Here is an 18,063-nt window from a genome sequence, read left to right as displayed (position 1 = left end):
CAATTTTAAGCGTTTTTACAGTTGAAACCTAAAACGCCTCCCGTCTTAAAATCAATATGTTTTATTTTGCATTTTGTTAAGGTTATTTGTTGAACATCATATTTTTCTTTATTCTATTTTGGCTTTGATCTTTCATGTCTTACATCACACGCACCGTTTTTTTTAAAGACTAATAAAAAGTCCTTCACAAAACAATTTTTTATTAAAAAATACTTTGACAACTTTTTTTTATTATTAAGAACAATTTTTTGTATTATAAGGACAACAAACGAAATAAGAGACTTACACTTATTTTTCATTTGTGGTACAACAAAAACTTTCTCTAACGTTAGTACTTAAAATATACTTTAACTGAAAATATGCAAACCCAAACTTAACCGTAAATAGAGATTCAAACTTAGCTACACTCGCATCTGTAACTCAACCGTAAAAAATATGAAGGTGAACCGCAATAAGAAACGTACTTGCCCCATTAGCATGTATATAACGGAGCAACCAAGCCATGATACACGTTAAAAACAGAAACTGTAAATCATGGGCACTGCAGAAAGAGCTCAATGAACGTGCCCGCGAAGATGGCCTAATTCACCCCTCCTACAGAAACTTTGGAGAATAAAAAAAAAACACCAATCGTAGCTCCATGAAGTTACGTGTACGTCGCTAGCTCGAGCCACGTCATCGAGCGGGGCCCACATGGAACGGACTGGCGAATTACAGTTGAAATCCGAAAAGTCGAAGCGATTGCATTGCATTGCAACAAAAAAAAAAAAAAAAAAAAAAAAAAAAAAAACCCTTTCTTTCTTCTCACTCTTGCTCTGTCCGCGCGCTTTTGACCGGACTAAATCTAAGGCTGCTCGGAATCCTCCCGCCGCCGGCTAAGTGGGAATCGGGAGGAGAGAGGGAAGGAATGGCGTCGTGGAATTCGATTCCTCTGGAAATCATATACGAAGTGATGGGATGGGCGGCGTTCGTGAGTTGGTCCGTCAGCTTCTATCCGCAAGTCGTTTTGAATTTCCGCCGGAAAAGGTGATTAATTCCCGTCTCTGTTTTTCTCCGGAATTCGACTCCAATCAAGATTATTTATTCGAAATGGGTTTTTTCTTTGTTAATTTTTGGATGGTGGGTTTTGAAAATTTGTGTTTGGATTTCAGTGTGGTGGGTCTGAACTTCGATTTCGTGGTGCTGAATTTGACCAAGCACTCCTCTTACCTCATTTACAACGCCACTCTCTACTTCAGCTCCGCCGTTCAGAAGCAGTACTTCGAAAAGTACGGCGAGAAACAGGTTTGTTCTGTTTTCGCTCTCCCCCAACTAGCTACTTGTTCATATGATTGTTTTTTATATTCCCAGCTGCTGTGTTCTTCGTATCCACTCGCAAAGCTTCGATTTTTCGTGTCGAAATTTACATTTCACAATTGGGTAGGTTGTATTTCGGTCGAATAGCAAAGGGGTTAATTAGCTCAGCTTAAATTTTGACACTTGATGCAAGTTTGTAGATTACACAACGAATGTAATGTATCAGTTTTAGACGAAACTCAATAGACTTGGTTTATTTGGGGTTCTTGGAGATTGGTTGCATATGGTACACTGGATTCTGAGTCCGTAAAGAAATTTACATTTCAGAAAGCTGTCCGGTCCCCTTCGTTGGTTGTGTGTTTTGCTGTATTAGCACGTAAATCTTAATAATTTCATGCCTACTCTAAGTACTGAGAGTAGAAGTTCAACCCACGACTTGCGGCATCTGGAATCTCAAAATTATCAAATTAGTCGGTCCTCTCTGAAAGGAAGGACATATGGGAGAGATTGAATTGAGAGGTCATTTGTGTATACTTGGAAGTACTAATCTTTTTTGTCCTATTATTGCAGATGATACCTGTTGCAGCAAATGATGTTGCTTTCTCTATTCATGCTGTTTTACTGACGGCAATTACCCTGTACCAAATATTAATCTATGAAGTACGTGTCTTGATTTGTTTTCCCTAGTTTTCGTTTAAAATCTGTGTTATAGGTTCGCAATCCTGATGTTAGTCATATAATCATTGTCATGGCAACTTTTGTATGTGACCTTTCGTTGATGGCTTTATGCAGCGCGGAAATCAGAAGGTCTCCAAGATTTCCATTGGAATTGTTGCTGCCGTGTGGTTAGGTGCTGCAGTTTGTGTTTTCTTAGCTTTGCCAAGCCATTCCTGGCTTTGGTTGATCTCCATTTTCAAGTAAGATTCTTTCCATTACGTTTCTGTGCCTCGAATTTCAATGTTGTCAGTTGAAATCATGACATTCGCTTAATATCTCATCAATGCTTTGGGATGCATTTTAAAGTCAGCTTCTTTCTTAATTGGAAATTCTGTTATGTGCATCTCCTCGGGGGACCGTCAATAGTTTCATCTCCTCAGTCCTCATTATGCATAAACGGATAGACCTGACCACCCCCATCCAAATTAGAATGATTTGTAGCAGTGCAGATGTCAAGATCTATTTACTTTCTGTTGCCTCAAAACTTATTCAGTTTATTTTGCTCATACTGGTTTCTTCTATTATGTGATAGTCGTATTTGTGTAAAGTTCTCGTTCTAACTTCAATTCTTTGGTTTTGTTGCAGCTCAATTCAAGTTTTTATGACATGCATAAAATATATTCCCCAGGTTAATATTGACTTCTATACTCTATAGTCCTTATCAAAATTCTCATGTTTCAGTACTCATTTATCAATGGATTGCCCATGCCGTGTCATTGTGAATAGCCTTTATACATTCGATATCACTTCAATTAGAGTATATAGATGTACAGGAAATGAAGAAAAGAAAGGAACTGTTACTGCTGAATGAACCCGTATCTTATTAGTATTTTATCATGAAGAAACAGTAAGCCTGTGTTGATTCAAATACATTTCGTAATTAGGCGGTCATGAACTTTTTGCGGAAGAGTACAGATGGATTCAGCATTGGCAACATTTTACTTGACTTTTCTGGAGGGGTGGCTAATTATGCACAAATGGCCATGCAGTCTATAGATCAAGGTTCATCATCTCTTCCTCAACCAATGATATTTGCAGTTCAATAGCCTCAATCCTTCGTGCTTAATTTGTTTTTAACTTGTGCACGTTTCCAGATTCTTGGGTGAACTTTTATGGAAATATAGGAAAGACTTTGCTGTCTTTGGTATGGACTGATATCTACGTCTTGATTAAGTTGATTTGTGTCTCTTTCTTTAAACGATTTATGCCTCTTTCTTATACGTGGACGGTTTTTGCTCTTTCAGATATCTATATTCTTTGACCTTCTATTCATGGGTCAACATTTCGTGCTGTATCGTGGAAAGAAAGCTCTGATCTCCCCTAAAATCATCAATAAGGAGAGCACAGAACCGCTTGTCAAGTCTTCCGATGACTCAGTTTCAGAAAACGTTTAGAGCTATGAGCTTGGCTTGGCCTGCCTCTCAACATGTATGATATTAGCTTACATCTGGTATGTAAGATTTAGTCAGCCTTCGATTGTCTCTTGTATTTTACTTTGTTTGTCTACAGGGAAATAAAAACAAACATGTATTTGGAGCATCAAAAGCAGCCACAATGTATGAACATTATGCAATTCAATTATATGTTATGTACTGCTAGTTTTACTGTACTGTTATTCTTTCGGGGTAAACTGATAGCCGAAGGCTCGAGAGCTTTCATGAACTCCAAACCCAAGTTATATACTAGATGATGGCGGGCGATGATCATCTCTCTAGCGATTATGTGATGGATTAGCAAAGTAAGATTAAGGTTAGTCGTTAGTGCCACAAGCGTGATTTGTGGTTAATTTGGTTTTTCAGTTTAATTGGTAAAAACCATGCCACTCAAACTTTGAAGAAAAGCACAATCACGAGCTTGTTGCTTCCTGTAGAGTTCGTGAATCGTAGGAGCTATGCGAGTTCTTGGGAAAGGAATTGAGACTAATCCTAAATATTGCAGTTCAAAGTACCTCCCTTTGCCTTGCGGCTCACATCTCATCAAAACTTTTGTACAAGTCATGGATGAACCTTTGTTCTCGTTCATTCATAGTTCATGTATCTTCACCGTATTTAATCACCTGTGTTCATAAAATAAAACGACGAGTTTGGCAAAAACTAGCATTTTTCACGATGAATCATCTACTTGTTCTATGAGTATGAATTACTAAACGATCTCAAGTTTAATTGATCTTCTGTAGTAATACAACGATGCAATTTAGCCAGTGATTATATTCTTACCAACAGTGGTGTCCAGTTTTACCAGCAGTTTTGTTCTATAATGGAGGTGAGAGTGATTTTGAGAGTTGAAAGCGATAGATAATATTGGAATATATACGTTACATGTGATTGATGTGTATGTGAAAACATCATAAGGTTGATATTGTCATTGCATATTACTGTTATAAGTTATTTAATATTAAATTTTAATTTCGGGGTGTATTCAACATTATGTGAGGTGCTAATGAAAATTTTTTTAATGCAATTAATAAATGTTGATTAGGCTTAAAACCACCCTTAAATTCCAAGGTCAAAGCAAATGAGTTGTCAATTTTGTCAATGGCTTGGCCAACACGAAATATCTACCCACCAAACGACACCGTGCTTCCCAAGTTTTCATTTGCACTATATAACCAGAAGCAAAACGTCAACCCCTCCATCATCTTTTTCATTAGCCCACACCCCAATTTGTCAACCATGAAGAGGGAGGGTCGCCAGCATGGGATGGTCCGGACATACCGGATCCTACCGGAACCGTTGAACCCAAGACCGGCAACCCGGCACATCAACAAGTTCGAGTCTCCGCCCACGGCCGGGTTGTTCACCAAGGTGCCAACCAAGCCCACCAACCACTCCAAGTTCACGGGCAAGTGCGGCAAGTCCAAGTGCACCGGGTGTCACATTCACCCGGCTTCCAAGGCCAAGGAAAAGACCAAGGGCAACCAAAAGCTCAAGTCGTCCGACGTCCTTTCCAATCATCGGTTGGTCACTTGGCGGGTCGTGGACGGGCAAACCGGCTTGAATAATCAATTGGGTTTGTCCGCCACGGAGATGTTGGATCATCTCTCTAACGATTATGAGAATGACCATGATGATGGCAATGACGGACATGAAATCCATGGTTATGCAATTGGATATTATGATGATGGAAATGATGATCGGACGGTGGAAAATTATGTTGATGATGTTGATCATCATGGTGATTATGAAGTGATGGGTTTCTTTAACGTGGATTATGTGGTTGATCATCAAATTGAGGAAGATGATGGTTGGTGCTTAGTGCCACAAACGTGATTAGTGGTTTAATTATTGTTTGTTTTCCTTCTAAGGTGGAAGAAGTCAGCATCCTTTCCTTCTTTCCTTCTGCTTTCTCATTGAATCCTTGATGTACAAGTTACTGATAATGATGAAAATTTTATTTCTTAATTTCGACTTCTTCATACAGCAGTTTTATATTTGGTAGAGATAGTCGTCGTATATAATTATCTATGTATTTTTCTCTTCACTCGAAGTTATATACAACCGATTATAAGACTGATTTCATCGAAATTCTGCACAATCTTTCCCGAAGACTCGAAAGAACGCTGCACAAATATCACTCAATCAACAGTTATATTTTCTTGGTTATAATTTTGAATCTCTGCTATCATAATTTTGAATCGATACTAAAAAACTTATGAGATTCGAAGAGCAGAAATTCCAGATGTTTGCTGCTTTCCACAATTTCTACATTTCCTAGAGTTTAAACAGATCGTGTTACAAGTAACAATGGAAAGATCTTACAAATCTTTGTCCACTAATACTAGCTGCAAACTACACTCGTCATACAAGAACGAATTTGCTCACAATCTCTATGCGATTTCTATGACTCAGGCAGACTCATTTTGTTTAGCGGTGTGATCAAGACTATCTGAAAGTTGCTCGAAGCTTTCAGGACTGATACGTCTCACTTCTGCTCCAACAGAAACTTGTTTTCAAGCTTATGTTGTCCAAGCTGAATATTTGGAGATGTATTCTCGCGAGCAGTCTTAAAGGATCGTGAAATGAGAGAACAGGTTGGGGTTCGGTTGTTCCTTCCTGGGGTTCGGTCATTCCTTCCTTGGACATTCTTGGAGCCAATGCTCTTGATTGAAGCTCCACTAGGAGGTAGAGACGTCGAGCTCTCAACTGTGCTTGGAGTGGGCTTTTTCCCTGGGTTCTTTGACTGGAGAGTCACTGGAACCTGCAGGAAGGAAGCGGGGAAAATAACCAAACATTAAACAACTTTTGGCTTTCAATGAGCAGCATTTGAACTGGTGAGGACAAACATTTACCTTATGTATCTCGTTCTTTGGTGATTTTCGTTCTTTATAGAAATCAGGAAGCGGCCTCGCCTTGAAGCAAAGGGTTTGGCGGTACTTTCCAATTTCTGTTTCTTCTTTCTCCTGCATAACCATGGCGATTAAGGTATTAAGCCGAAGTTGTAAACAAACCAGCTCTAGCCCTAAAGTTTTGATAATTTGTACGGACTAAAGCCTGGTTTGGTACTAAGATGATTCTGAAAAAAAAGCTTTGGCAAACATTCAACTTCAGCTTTTTTTCATAGGTGAAAAAAAGCCAAAAACAAGAAGCTGCAAAACCCAGCTTTGAAAAACTGGCTTTTTTTCATATCTATTTTACATAAAAGTTTATCACACTATAATACTGCTTTTTTTTTCAAAAGCACTTTTACAAAAAGTTTACCAACTCTACAGCTTTATTTCACAGCCGTTTATTCTCACAGCCCAGCAGAAAACAGTTTTTTTTCAAAGCACAGCAATACCAAACCAGCCATAAAAATGAGAAAGGATTGAAGAAGCTAGGTAATGAGAGAACAACCTTGAGTTTTCTTTGCACCTGCACCTTTCGTTCCTCATTCGCATTGAACTTTTCTTCGAGCTTCTGTAAGCGGTGAACAAGAACATGACATCGATTAGAACTTTCACCACATATGTAACTCTATCTCATATAAATTAGATATGATTAGAATTCGGGAACATGTATAACAACAAAACCCTTGCCTTCTTTCTACTTGCAGCTCTTTCTTCAGTTCTTAAGGTGATAGAAGCCGATGAAAATGGTGACCTCGCCTTGTTTCTGCAGGCACTCAAAAACTTTGAACAACTGGCCAAATTGGGAGAAGGGAAAATCATAAGAACTCAAAGTCCTAAACGAGCGGCGCTACGTGAGTCCCACACAACCATTAATTCAGATGTTTATGTCCATATGTGAGAATTCTTGTTGCTTTTGCATATTCTTTCATGATGCTACATGTGAATTATACAGGAAAAATGACAAAAGATAGGCACATACTCTGTACGGAGTAAACGCCATTTGGACACAGGAGTTTTGGTTCCACTGGCTGAGGGATCGAGCGGTGTTTTGGCCCTGTGATTCATGAAATATGTTAGGAATGTCGGTACTACAAGATAGAGAATGCACAAAGTAAAGTAGAAAATGGACACCAAAAATTTATGTGGTTCGGCAATTTATGCCTACGTCCACCAAACAAGGATCAATCTTCACTATATGAAAAGATGAGTACAACAAGAGTAGTCTTACCAAGCCAAAGACAAGGCTTGATGGATACAAGAAAGTAGGACACACACTTTCTATCACACTAAACTTCACTCACACAATGTGTAGTGGAACACTCTCACTCTCACTCTTGGAGTGGAACTCTAGCTTTGGACTTGATCCTTTGCTACTCACTACTCTCTTGATTTTTGTTGGTTCACTACAACATCACACCCATATTTATAGGTGAGGGTTTGGCATTCTACTAGTTTCTAGTGTATTCTTCAAACCTCTAGCATAGAAAGATCTAGACTAGCCACAAAAGTGTGGCTTCTAGATCTTTCCATTTGCAACCAAGGAAGCTAGTACTCTCTAGCTTCTTCCATCAACTTAATAACATGCTAGAATTGTCTAGCATGCTCCAGCCATCTCTCTTGCTTACTAGAATAATCTAGAACATTGATCATGGGCTGGACCATATACCAACAATCTCCCCCTCCAGTCCATGAGGGAGGAATTCCGATCATGACTCCAAGTTACCTGGAGTCCATCCCAGCAGCCTTAATGCAGAATTCCAACTTTGATTTTGTGACCACCTTTGTCAACATGTCTGAAGAATTATTATCGGTATGAATCTTCTTCAGCTGTAGCATCTTGTTCTCGATAGCATCTCTAATCCAGTGATAACGAATATCAATGTGCTTGGTGCGTGAATGGTATGCAGTGTTCTTGCTCAAATCCAGAGCACTCTGACTATCACAATAAACGCCATAATCACTTTGCTTCAAACCCAACTCTTGGAGAAACCGCTTCAGCCACAACAACTCCTTGCATGCTTCTGTAGCGGCTATGTATTCAGCCTCGGTTGTAGACAAAGCAACACACTTTTGCAACTTGGATTGCCAAGACACGGCTCCCCTTGCAAAAGTAAACAAGTACCCAGACGTAGATTTTCTACCATCCAGGTCACCTCCCATGTCAGCATCTGTAAATCCTTCCAAGATTGGTTTGGAACCGCCAAAGCACAAGCACATCTTAGAAGTCCCCTTCAAATATCTGAGAATCCACTTAACAGCTTCCCAATGGTCTTTCCCTGGATTAGAGAGAAACCTGCTCACCACACCTACTGCATGAGCAATATCTGGCCGTGTGCACACCATTGCATACATGATACTTCCTACTGCTGAAGAGTAGGGAACAACTGCCATTTTCTCCTTTTCTTCATATGTTTTTGGACACGACTCTTTGCTCAACTTGATATGATTGGCTAAAGGTGAGCTTACCGATTTGGCTGCTTTCATGTTGAACCTTTCAAGCACCCGTTCAACATACTTTTCTTGTGACAGCCACAACTTCTTGGATTTTCTGTCACGAATTATCTCCATGCCCAAAATCTGCTTGGCTGGCCCTAAGTCCTTCATGTCAAAGGACTTAGATAACTCTTCTTTGAGCTTTTTAATCATAAAAGCATCTTGACCGACAATCAACATGTCATCAACATAAAGCAACAAAATGATGAATTTACCTCCAGAAAATTGTTTGATATAGACACAAGAGTCAGCATGAGTTCTCTTGTACCCATTACTCACCATGAATGAGTTGAACTTCTTATTCCACTGTCTCGGAGCCTGCTTAAGACCATATAAGCTTTTCTTGAGCTTGCACACCAAAGTTTCTTTACCCTTGACTTCAAAGCCTTTGGGTTGCTCCATATATATCTCCTCTTCTAAGTTACCGTGGAGAAATGCAGTTTTAACGTCTAACTGCTCGAGCTCAAGATCCATGCTTGCTGCCATACCAAGGATAACTCGAATGGAAGTCATCTTCACCACCGGTGAGAAAATCTCATCAAAGTCAACTCCTTTCTTTTGACCAAAACCTTTGACAACCAAACGAGCCTTGTACCTTGTCATGTTGTCGTCATTTTTCAATTTGAACACCCACTTGTTTTTCAATGCTTTTCTGCCCTTTGGAAGCTCCACCAACTCATAGGTATTATTCTTTAATAAGGAATCCATCTCTGACTCCATTGCCTTCATCCATTTATCACTGTCGTTATGAGCTCTGGCCTCCTCATAAGTTTCGGGCTCTCCATAATTAGTCAACATGATATACTCTGATGAAGAATACTTGGTAGACGGTCTTCGACTTCTGCTGGATCTTCTGACCTGATCTTCATTCTCTTGCGGGGCTAGAGGCTCCCCCTGATTGGATTCTCCTTGAGTCTGCTCTTCTTGACTAGGCTCCCCCTGATCAGCAATCTCATGGTCTGGCACATCTTGATCAGGCTCCTCTTGATCAGCATTTTCTGATTCTGCAGGCACTTCATTGGCAGTTGCTTCAGGGATGTCATCGTGACTTTCTTCATCTGAAGCTAATGGATCAACTCCTCTGACTGCGCCATCTGGTTGTGCCTCTTTACCCGAATCCCCAATTGTTTGATCTTCATAAAAGACCACGTCTCTACTTCGGATAAACTTCTTCTGGTATGGGTCCCATAATCTGTAACCAAAATCTTCACCGCCATAACCAAGAAAGATGCACGGTGTAGCTTTGTAGTCTAACTTCGATCTCTGCTCTTTGGGCACATGCACAAAAGCTTTGCAACCAAACACCTTCAGATGAGAGTAAGACACATCATTACCAGTCCATACTCTCTCTGGAACATCAAGACCTAATGGTACTGATGGAGATCGGTTGATCAAATAGCAGGCTGTCCTTACAGCTTCACCCCAGAACTGCTTAGATAACTTTGCAGTCCTCAACATACACCTGACTTTCTCCATGATGGTTCGGTTCATTCTTTCAGCAACACCGTTATGTTGTGGAGTTCCAGGAACTGTCTTCTCATGACGTATGCCATGTTTTACACAATACTCTCTAAACTGGTGAGATGTGTACTCGCCGCCGTTGTCGCTACGAAGGCACTTGAGAGGTTTCCCAGTTTCCCTCTCCACCATGGCATGGAACTCCTGGAATGTCTGAAACACCTGGTCTTTGGATTTCAACAAATACACCCACACCCTTCGTGAAGCATCATCAATATAAGTAACAAAATATTTATTTCTTCCAAGTGACTCGACTTCCATGGGACCACACACATCTGAATAAACAAGATCTAACAAGTTTCCTTTCTTTGTAGATGGAACAGAAAAACTAACTCTTCTTTGTTTTCCGAATAAACAATGCTCACAAGAGTTTAACGACGTACCTTTGGCAAAGGGAATATGAGACTTCTTTGCCAAAACTTGTAGGCCTTTCTCGCTCATGTGGCCTAGCCTCTTATGCCACAAGTCTAGAGATGAGTCTTCCACAGCATTCAACTCACCTTTCAAAACCTTGGCATTTGACCGGTACAACGTACAACAAAGTCGTGCTCTTGCTACCACCATTAAGCCTTTAGTAAGCTTCAATTTTCCTTCGCCAATATGGTGATAATATCCTTGTCGATCAAGGGTACCGATGGATATCAGATTGAGACGTATATCAGGAATATGTCTCACATCTTTCAACATCAATTGGCAGCCGAGATTAGTTCTTAAGCAGATATCACCAATTCCAAGAATTTTGGAATAGCTTTCATTCCCCATCTTCACTATGCCAAAGTCACCTTCTTTGTATGTACTGAAGAACTCCCGTTTGGACGTAGCATGGAAGGAAGCTCCATTATCAAAGATCCATTCAATGTCTCTGTCAGAGTTGCCCATATGCAGACATTCACCAACAGACAATATTTCTGGTACATCACCACATATGACAGCGGTGGTATTGCCAGTATCATCTTTCTTCTGATTGTTTCCTTCCCTTTGCTCTCTCTTCCAAACTCGACAATTTTTCTTCATATGGCCTTCTTTGCCACAATGGTGGCATGCACCCCTGAACCTTGACTTGGATCGGCTAGGACTCCTGCCATGACCTCTAGGCCCTCTACTCTTGCTTCTTCCGCGGTTCTCTGTGACAAATACTTGGCTGCTATCTGTGCCAGAAGTCTTTCTCCTTGTTTCTTCATTGAGCATGCTATTTTTAACATTATCAAGAGTAAGAACACCATTAGAAGCAGAGTTACTTATACTCACCACAAAGGTCTCCCAACTGTCTGGCAAGGATCCAAGTAACAAGAGCGCTTGTAGCTCGTCCTCGATCGTCATTTTCATAGTAGCCAACTGGTTGATGATATTCTGGAAATTGTTCAAGTGTTCTGCTACACTTAAACCATCCTTGTACTTCACATTGATGAGCTCTTTGATCAAGAAGGCTTTCTTGGTTGGGGTCTTCTTCTCGAACAAGGACTCAAGCTTCGTCCAAAAATCGCGAGCATTGGTTTCATTAGACACATGGTGAAAAACACTATCATCCACCCATTGTCTAATTGTGCCAATAGCCTTGCGATTCATCTTCTTCCACTCGGCATCGGACATGCTCTCGGGCTTAGCGGCATCTCCTTCAATTGGCTCATGCAAATCCTTGCAATAGAGAATGTCCTCCATCCTTGGCTTCCATGTTACCCAATTGGAGTTGGTGAGTTTGATCATAGTGCCACTTCCTTCCATCTCGTAGTACGAGCCAACCGGGCTCTGATACCACTTGTTAGGAATGTCGGTACTACAAGATAGAGAATGCACAAAGTAAAGTAGAAAATGGACACCAAAAATTTATGTGGTTCGGCAATTTATGCCTACGTCCACCAAACAAGGATCAATCTTCACTATATGAAAAGATGAGTACAACAAGAGTAGTCTTACCAAGCCAAAGACAAGGCTTGATGGATACAAGAAAGTAGGACACACACTTTCTATCACACTAAACTTCACTCACACAATGTGTAGTGGAACACTCTCACTCTCACTCTTGGAGTGGAACTCTAGCTTTGGACTTGATCCTTTGCTACTCACTACTCTCTTGATTTTTGTTGGTTCACTACAACATCACACCCATATTTATAGGTGAGGGTTTGGCATTCTACTAGTTTCTAGTGTATTCTTCAAACCTCTAGCATAGAAAGATCTAGACTAGCCACAAAAGTGTGGCTTCTAGATCTTTCCATTTGCAACCAAGGAAGCTAGTACTCTCTAGCTTCTTCCATCAACTTAATAACATGCTAGAATTGTCTAGCATGCTCCAGCCATCTCTCTTGCTTACTAGAATAATCTAGAACATTGATCATGGGCTGGACCATATACCAACAAAATACACAAGCAGAAACAGGATCAGACATGAATCATATATCGATTAAGAAAAGGAACGCTTGCTGTTTTTCATACGATCAGAGTTACCTTCTCTTTTCTGAACACGGGGTGGTTGTAGAACGTTTGTGCACCTCATTCCTAGATACCTGCACATCCAAAGACAAATTCTTTAGCGGATAGCGAGTTTGGCGAAGTTTTGCATTCGTCGGTCAATTTGGTAAAATATTCAAAGAAATTGAGAGGCACCGTAGTTGGAGTCTTCAGAGGAGTCAGGCAATCTTTTGATGTCTTGGAAGAACTAGCACCAACTCTTGAGTTTTCAATCTTCCTCATGACGGTCGAAGTCAGTCTAGAAAGCTCCCTGATGGGCGTAAATTTGACCGACTTGTGAAGTGATTTCGGAGTTGATTTCTTCTTGTCGTCCAGTTCTGCACCCGGATATTTACGCAATGGAGTGATAATGTCATCCCTTCGGGAACAACTAGGAGCTGTGGATTTGGCTGGAGAAGATGGGGCTTTCGGTGCTTTATGATATGCTAATGATGATTTGGAGGAACTAAATAGTCTGGTTTTTTTCGTTTTCGCTGGTGTCAAAGCTTCTTGATTCGATCTGTGACTCTGCTGAAGCAACAATACAAGTTTTCAGCAACCTCCATAGGTCAATGAGTGTGAAATTTATCGGTTATAGATCAAGATTTTTACCTTTAACAGAGGCCTTTCGATCTGGGGTGCGCCGGTGAGCTCCATGCCGTTTACCTCCTTGTCTTTATCAGCACATTGGCTCGAAAGTTCTACCTCAACCGAATTCTCCCCCGAAACTTGGTCTTCATGATCTACAGGGTGCACCTTACGGCTTTCAAATTTCTCCATTTCAGTGTTAGCATTATGGTCATTGGTATATTTACCAAAAGATTCTTCTCCTCGATTTGGCTCGTAGACCTCCTCTTCCACTTTCTCTTCCTTCTGCTCGTCGACGAACACTTCAGAGGTTGAAATCCTCGTCTTTAGATCCCGGCTTTCAGATTTGGGTTCGGGTGCATTTTCTGATGCAGCGGCAGCAGCAACATTAGCATTTGCTTGTTCAAGCAAGGCGGCTGCTCTTTGAGCAGCGATTTTCTTGTAATGTGCTTCAAAGAAAGCCTTTTTCTGCGCAACTGAACCGGGGCGGGCGTACCTCTCGGCCTCCTCCACATACCGGTTGTGCGAAAATGTGGACCATTTCTCCCAAGCCAATGACTCCGACACGAACCTACCGAACGACACTGACTGCCCAAGAGCATGAATCGGGTTCCCCTGCAACAACACAGAGTTCCCAACTTTTTAACACCCAATTCTCAAAAACCGAAATCCATAAACTACCCAGCAAGTAAAAAGTGTTCTGCACATAGAAATTCAACCTTAAAAATCACAAAAAATAGAGACACAAACCGAAGAACTGACCTCGTGTGCGTCGTTGGGGATGCCGGCAGCATAGGAGAACGGCTGCATCAGACACGTCGATTCTCCCATAATTCCGGTACGAATTCGACGATGTCGGCCCAAAGATCCAAACTTTGAGTCAAAAAAACAAAACCCTTATGTGTTTGCTGAATCAAACGTCGGATTTACGATTCGCATAAATCGTCAGGTCCGTCGTCGTCCTCGTCGATTTCGAAATTTGAAATTTGAAATGAAAAGTGTCGTGGAAAAGTTGGGAGGGACCCCGGCAGGGCCGCAGAGAGTATGAGAGATTGAGATGAGACTTCGGATTATTGCTGCCAAAGCCAGAGTGACAAGTGGACGTCCGACTTTCCGCTCCAAATCTTTATATAATTCAAATGCTTTACACTTTTTCTTGTTTGTAGGACCCGCGTGTTCAAAGCAACGGTATTCCTCCAACGTTCTAATTTTTTGGCTAATTTGAATTTCAGGTCCCCCTCTCTTCAACTCTAGTGTATACTAGACGCTAGGTACTATTAGACTATTAGTCCAATCTTTGGAGTTAAGTTCTATAATTTTCTTTTTATTCTCCCCTCATTTCATTCCAACTCTTGTTCTAAAATTGGATTAAGTGTTAGAACTCAAAACCCAGCCAAGAAACCGGCTTGGGCTAAATATCATGGTCTACTGTGCGCGTAGACGCATTATGAAAAAAAAACAAAAAACCCGCTGGTTAACGCACTAAGACCATCTCCAACCCTGACCTAAAACCTAAAAATATTTATCCCAGAAAATTTAGATTTTAGCCTAGAAATAGCTTTTCTGCTCTAACATTTTTGGCCTAAAAATTTAGCCCCAGATTATTAAAGAATGAATTTAGGCTATTCTTTAAATTAACTTTTAAAAAAAATTATGTAGACTATCATAAATTAATTTTATGAACATTTTAACCTAAAAATATTTAAATTCCGATAAATTTTGAAAAATCACTAACGACACATTTTAACCTAGTGGATTAACCAACGACCCATTTAAATCCAGCCGTTGGATCGAAAAAAAGTAGTCGTTGGGCTACATAAATGGCTGACACTCGGGGGGACAACCCTATGTAGGTGGGCTCGGCTGGCAGGGATGCCTAGTGGGTGCAGCGCGTGGGCGACTGGGTTTTGGGGTGTGGGCTTCACAGCCCCTATTTCAGTCTCACATGTGGGGTCCACTCCAATTTGTGGTCTAAACTTGGACTGATATTTGGCCCCAGGATGAGTTTTAGGCCATGGGTTGGGTTGGGTTTTGGGGGGGGCGGCAATGAGAATTTTAGGTTTTAGGTCAGGGTTGGAGTGAGCCTAAAAGCATGACAACGCGCCAAAAAGCAAGGAAAATGGGAACTTGGACTGATATTTGGCCCCAGGATGAGTTTTAGGCCATGGGTTGGGTTTTGGGAGGGGGGAAGGAGAATTTTAGGTTTTAGGTCAGGGTTGGAGTGAGCCTAAAAGCATGGCAACACGCCAAAAAGCAAGGAAAATGGGACACTCTGAGGGCAAGTGGGATCCAACCTAATGGGGTTGTCGGGCACCCATATGCAATCTCGTCTCCTTTATTTCTATCAGACAACATAGATTTTCATCTCCTTTAAATCTAACAGGTGAGATTCATTCTTTAATAGTATGGGGTTAAAATTTTAGGCTAAAATAGTTAGAGCAAAAAAACTATTTCTGGGTTAAAACCTAAATTTTCTGGGTTAAAAATTTTAAATTTTACTCCAAAGGTTAGAAATGATCTTAATGTCGGGTTCGTCTACCATGGGAGCAGTTAGATTCTTGATTCAATATACAAATAATTAATATTTATCGGCCCAAAACACCAGAGTATTAATATATCTTAGTGGAGCACAAAATTTTGGTGTTGTCACAAAAACCAAAGTTTGAGAACTCAACTATTCACCCTTCCGGACCAAGTGGACAATTTGACCCTTGAAGGCTATTTGTTTGATGCTAACGAATGGCGTGAGGCGATGTGTCATAATCATCATCCTTTGGAAGAACTAAGGAACCACCCTTCATTTCACTTAGGCAACTACAACTTGATAAATTTTTGCTTGATTAATATTTCGCCTAGGCCATCCTATATTAATCATATGAAATCCACTATTCTAAAAATCCTCACTTAGCGCCTTTGAAGTCTGGTTTAGACATTAGGTAGCTAGTCATTGTTCCGACTAATTTCTAGGTCTTTAAATATGTTTTAATACTTTATAATCTATTATGTCATTCTTTTTTACCATTTATGTATTCTAATACAATTATGTATTTCTTTTTTCTAAGTAGACATTTATGTATATGATATATATATTAAATTTAAAGGCATCAATAAAGTGGTAGTGGAAATGTAACTGGTTATTTATTTCGTTTTCTCTCCTCCTCTCAGTAGGCATAAAGGAGACTCCACTGTATCGTCAAACATCGGAAAGATGGTCCAACTTTTTTCTCCCGGCCTGCACATGCCGATTTCCCTAGTGGAAAAAAATTGCTGCCACCGTACATTCTGAGATATTTGATCTGGATATTGCAATTTCACGAAGAAAGCCGCTGGTTTTTCTACCTCCAAATTTATCTCCACTCAAGAAAAAAGGAAGAAGGACTCTCTACCTTCACCATTTTTGAAAGATGGGATTTCACTCAAGTAAGGAAGTATGTGTTCATCTCCTGAAATAGGGTTTAGCAGAAAAACTTGAGAGGTTTCTTCCTTGACCATAACCAATCAACCTTTAGAGGAACTATCGAACTCCAGCACTTGCAGAGGGTGCTTGAGCGAATCCGATCAAGTAATAAGTTGAGGCGAGTTACGGTATTCTGCATGATATCCAAAGGTGGTGTCTGCCTATATCCCCCTACAACTAACCATAGTCATTCCAATCAAAACCAATCCAAAAACAACTTAAAAAACCAATTCCAAAAATAAAAATTTCAAAATTTCATAAAAAACGTACGGATAAATTAAGGAGGGAATTCCCTTGAACCTCGTAGCCGTTCTTGGGGATGTCCTTGACCTTGAGGCGCTTATGCTTTTTCTCCTCAGCCGGGAAGATCGAAGTCCTAGTTCATCTCCTTCGGCGCCATTTTGGATTGGTTGATGTCGCTTCCCTTTCTTTTCTTCTCAAACATCTCTAGGTATCCAATTCAGAATCAAACTACAGTATATGAGTAAAAGAGAAAGAAACCCTACGCACCAGTTAGGACCTTTCGGCTTCTTCTTGTATGTATTTATAATGTTTGTTTGGGCGGCTTTAGACGCTAGACCCTAACTTGGCTTCCAAGCAATTGAGTTTGGCTTAGTTAGGATTCTTATTCAATGTGTCTTTCGATCCCATCCTGATTTCATGGAAAATCTTTAATCGACTCAATCCCCTTAAGAAAAACAAGGATCCAAAATTAGAGCGCCTTAGTGAAATTTTGTCACAAACAAGAGGCTGAGGCAAATTGGGCCGAGTAGATGGGCTTTCCTTGTTGAAAAATACAAAATATTTTGGAGGTTTGATTTTGATATGATTTGATTTGGTCTAGGTTTTCTTGTCTTGTGGACAAATGATTGTTTTGATCTATTATAGTGAAGCCACTACTAATAGAAACCACCCTTCATTCGCTTAGGCAACTCCAACTCCAACTTGATAAATTTTTGTATGATTAATATTTCGCTTATGCCATCCTATACATATCAATCATATGAAAACTAACGGAATTAATAAAATGGTTGTGGAAATGTAGCTCGTTATTTATTCTCGTCTCTCTTCTCTCTCTTTATTAGTAGGGACATGCAGGCTCACTTCAACAAATCTAAAAACATGACATAACTTGTCAAAGTTTTAGTAGTGTAGTTTGATAAAACATTATAAAGCAATTAAGATATCCCTTTGGCTCACCAAGCCGCTGAATATATAG

At 40.3% G+C, this 18,063-nt stretch overlaps 3 protein-coding genes across 5 annotated transcripts; 2 read left to right on the top strand and 1 right to left on the bottom strand.

Moving 5' to 3' along the window:
• The first annotated feature begins 747 nt into the window (after nucleotides 1-747).
• On the top strand, nucleotides 748-3,622 carry LOC126612121 (cystinosin homolog). The gene is made up of 8 exons (XM_050280431.1): nucleotides 748-1,026; nucleotides 1,152-1,284; nucleotides 1,867-1,956; nucleotides 2,089-2,213; nucleotides 2,599-2,641; nucleotides 2,898-3,015; nucleotides 3,108-3,157; nucleotides 3,258-3,622. The coding sequence occupies exons 1-8, from the start codon at nucleotides 908-910 to the stop codon at nucleotides 3,405-3,407; spliced, it is 828 nt and encodes a 275-aa protein (XP_050136388.1). The 5' UTR covers nucleotides 748-907; the 3' UTR covers nucleotides 3,408-3,622.
• A 1,020-nt stretch (nucleotides 3,623-4,642) lies between these two features.
• Nucleotides 4,643-5,414, top strand: LOC126611292 (uncharacterized). Its single transcript, XM_050279504.1, has one exon. It carries the CDS (start codon nucleotides 4,686-4,688, stop codon nucleotides 5,280-5,282), a length of 597 nt encoding a protein of 198 aa, XP_050135461.1. The 5' UTR covers nucleotides 4,643-4,685; the 3' UTR covers nucleotides 5,283-5,414.
• Nucleotides 5,415-5,581: 167 nt separating this feature from the next.
• On the bottom strand, nucleotides 5,582-14,491 carry LOC126611291 (protein WVD2-like 7). Of its 3 annotated transcripts, none has more exons than XM_050279501.1 (9): nucleotides 14,150-14,491; nucleotides 13,412-14,002; nucleotides 12,956-13,330; nucleotides 12,797-12,855; nucleotides 7,320-7,394; nucleotides 7,028-7,130; nucleotides 6,846-6,908; nucleotides 6,302-6,412; nucleotides 5,582-6,210 (listed from the first exon to the last, which is right to left on the bottom strand). In XM_050279501.1, exons 1-9 carry the CDS (start codon nucleotides 14,216-14,218, stop codon nucleotides 5,935-5,937), a joined length of 1,722 nt encoding a protein of 573 aa, XP_050135458.1. In that variant the 5' UTR covers nucleotides 14,219-14,491; the 3' UTR covers nucleotides 5,582-5,934. The 3 variants fall into 3 exon arrangements, with proteins under 3 accessions (XP_050135458.1, XP_050135460.1, XP_050135459.1); XM_050279503.1 differs by having other exon boundaries at nucleotides 7,028-7,103; XM_050279502.1 differs by having other exon boundaries at nucleotides 12,956-13,327.
• Nucleotides 14,492-18,063: the final 3,572 nt, after the last annotated feature.

The sequence above is a fragment of the Malus sylvestris genome, chromosome 17, assembly GCF_916048215.2.
Source record: "Malus sylvestris chromosome 17, drMalSylv7.2, whole genome shotgun sequence".
Taxonomy (NCBI): domain Eukaryota; kingdom Viridiplantae; phylum Streptophyta; class Magnoliopsida; order Rosales; family Rosaceae; genus Malus; species Malus sylvestris.
This window is presented reverse-complemented; position numbering and strand designations above follow the sequence as displayed.

Excerpts from the sequence above, each read along its gene's own strand:
- LOC126611291 (XM_050279501.1), bottom strand. The coding sequence starts at position 14,218 with ATGGGAGAATCGACGTGTCTGATGCAGCCGTTCTCCTATGCTGCCGGC. Across the intron at positions 7,395-12,796 it reads CCGTGTTCAGAAAAGAGAAG|GGCCAAAACACCGCTCGATC; the intron begins GTAACTCTGATC and ends CATGAATCACAG. Across the intron at positions 6,211-6,301 it reads CAAAGAACGAGATACATAAG|GTTCCAGTGACTCTCCAGTC; the intron begins GTAAATGTTTGT and ends TCCTTCCTGCAG.
- LOC126611292 (XM_050279504.1), top strand. The coding sequence starts at position 4,686 with ATGAAGAGGGAGGGTCGCCAGCATGGGATGGTCCGGACATACCGGATC.
- LOC126612121 (XM_050280431.1), top strand. The coding sequence starts at position 908 with ATGGCGTCGTGGAATTCGATTCCTCTGGAAATCATATACGAAGTGATG. Across the intron at positions 2,214-2,598 it reads TGGTTGATCTCCATTTTCAA|CTCAATTCAAGTTTTTATGA; the intron begins GTAAGATTCTTT and ends GTTTTGTTGCAG. Across the intron at positions 2,642-2,897 it reads GCATAAAATATATTCCCCAG|GCGGTCATGAACTTTTTGCG; the intron begins GTTAATATTGAC and ends TTTCGTAATTAG.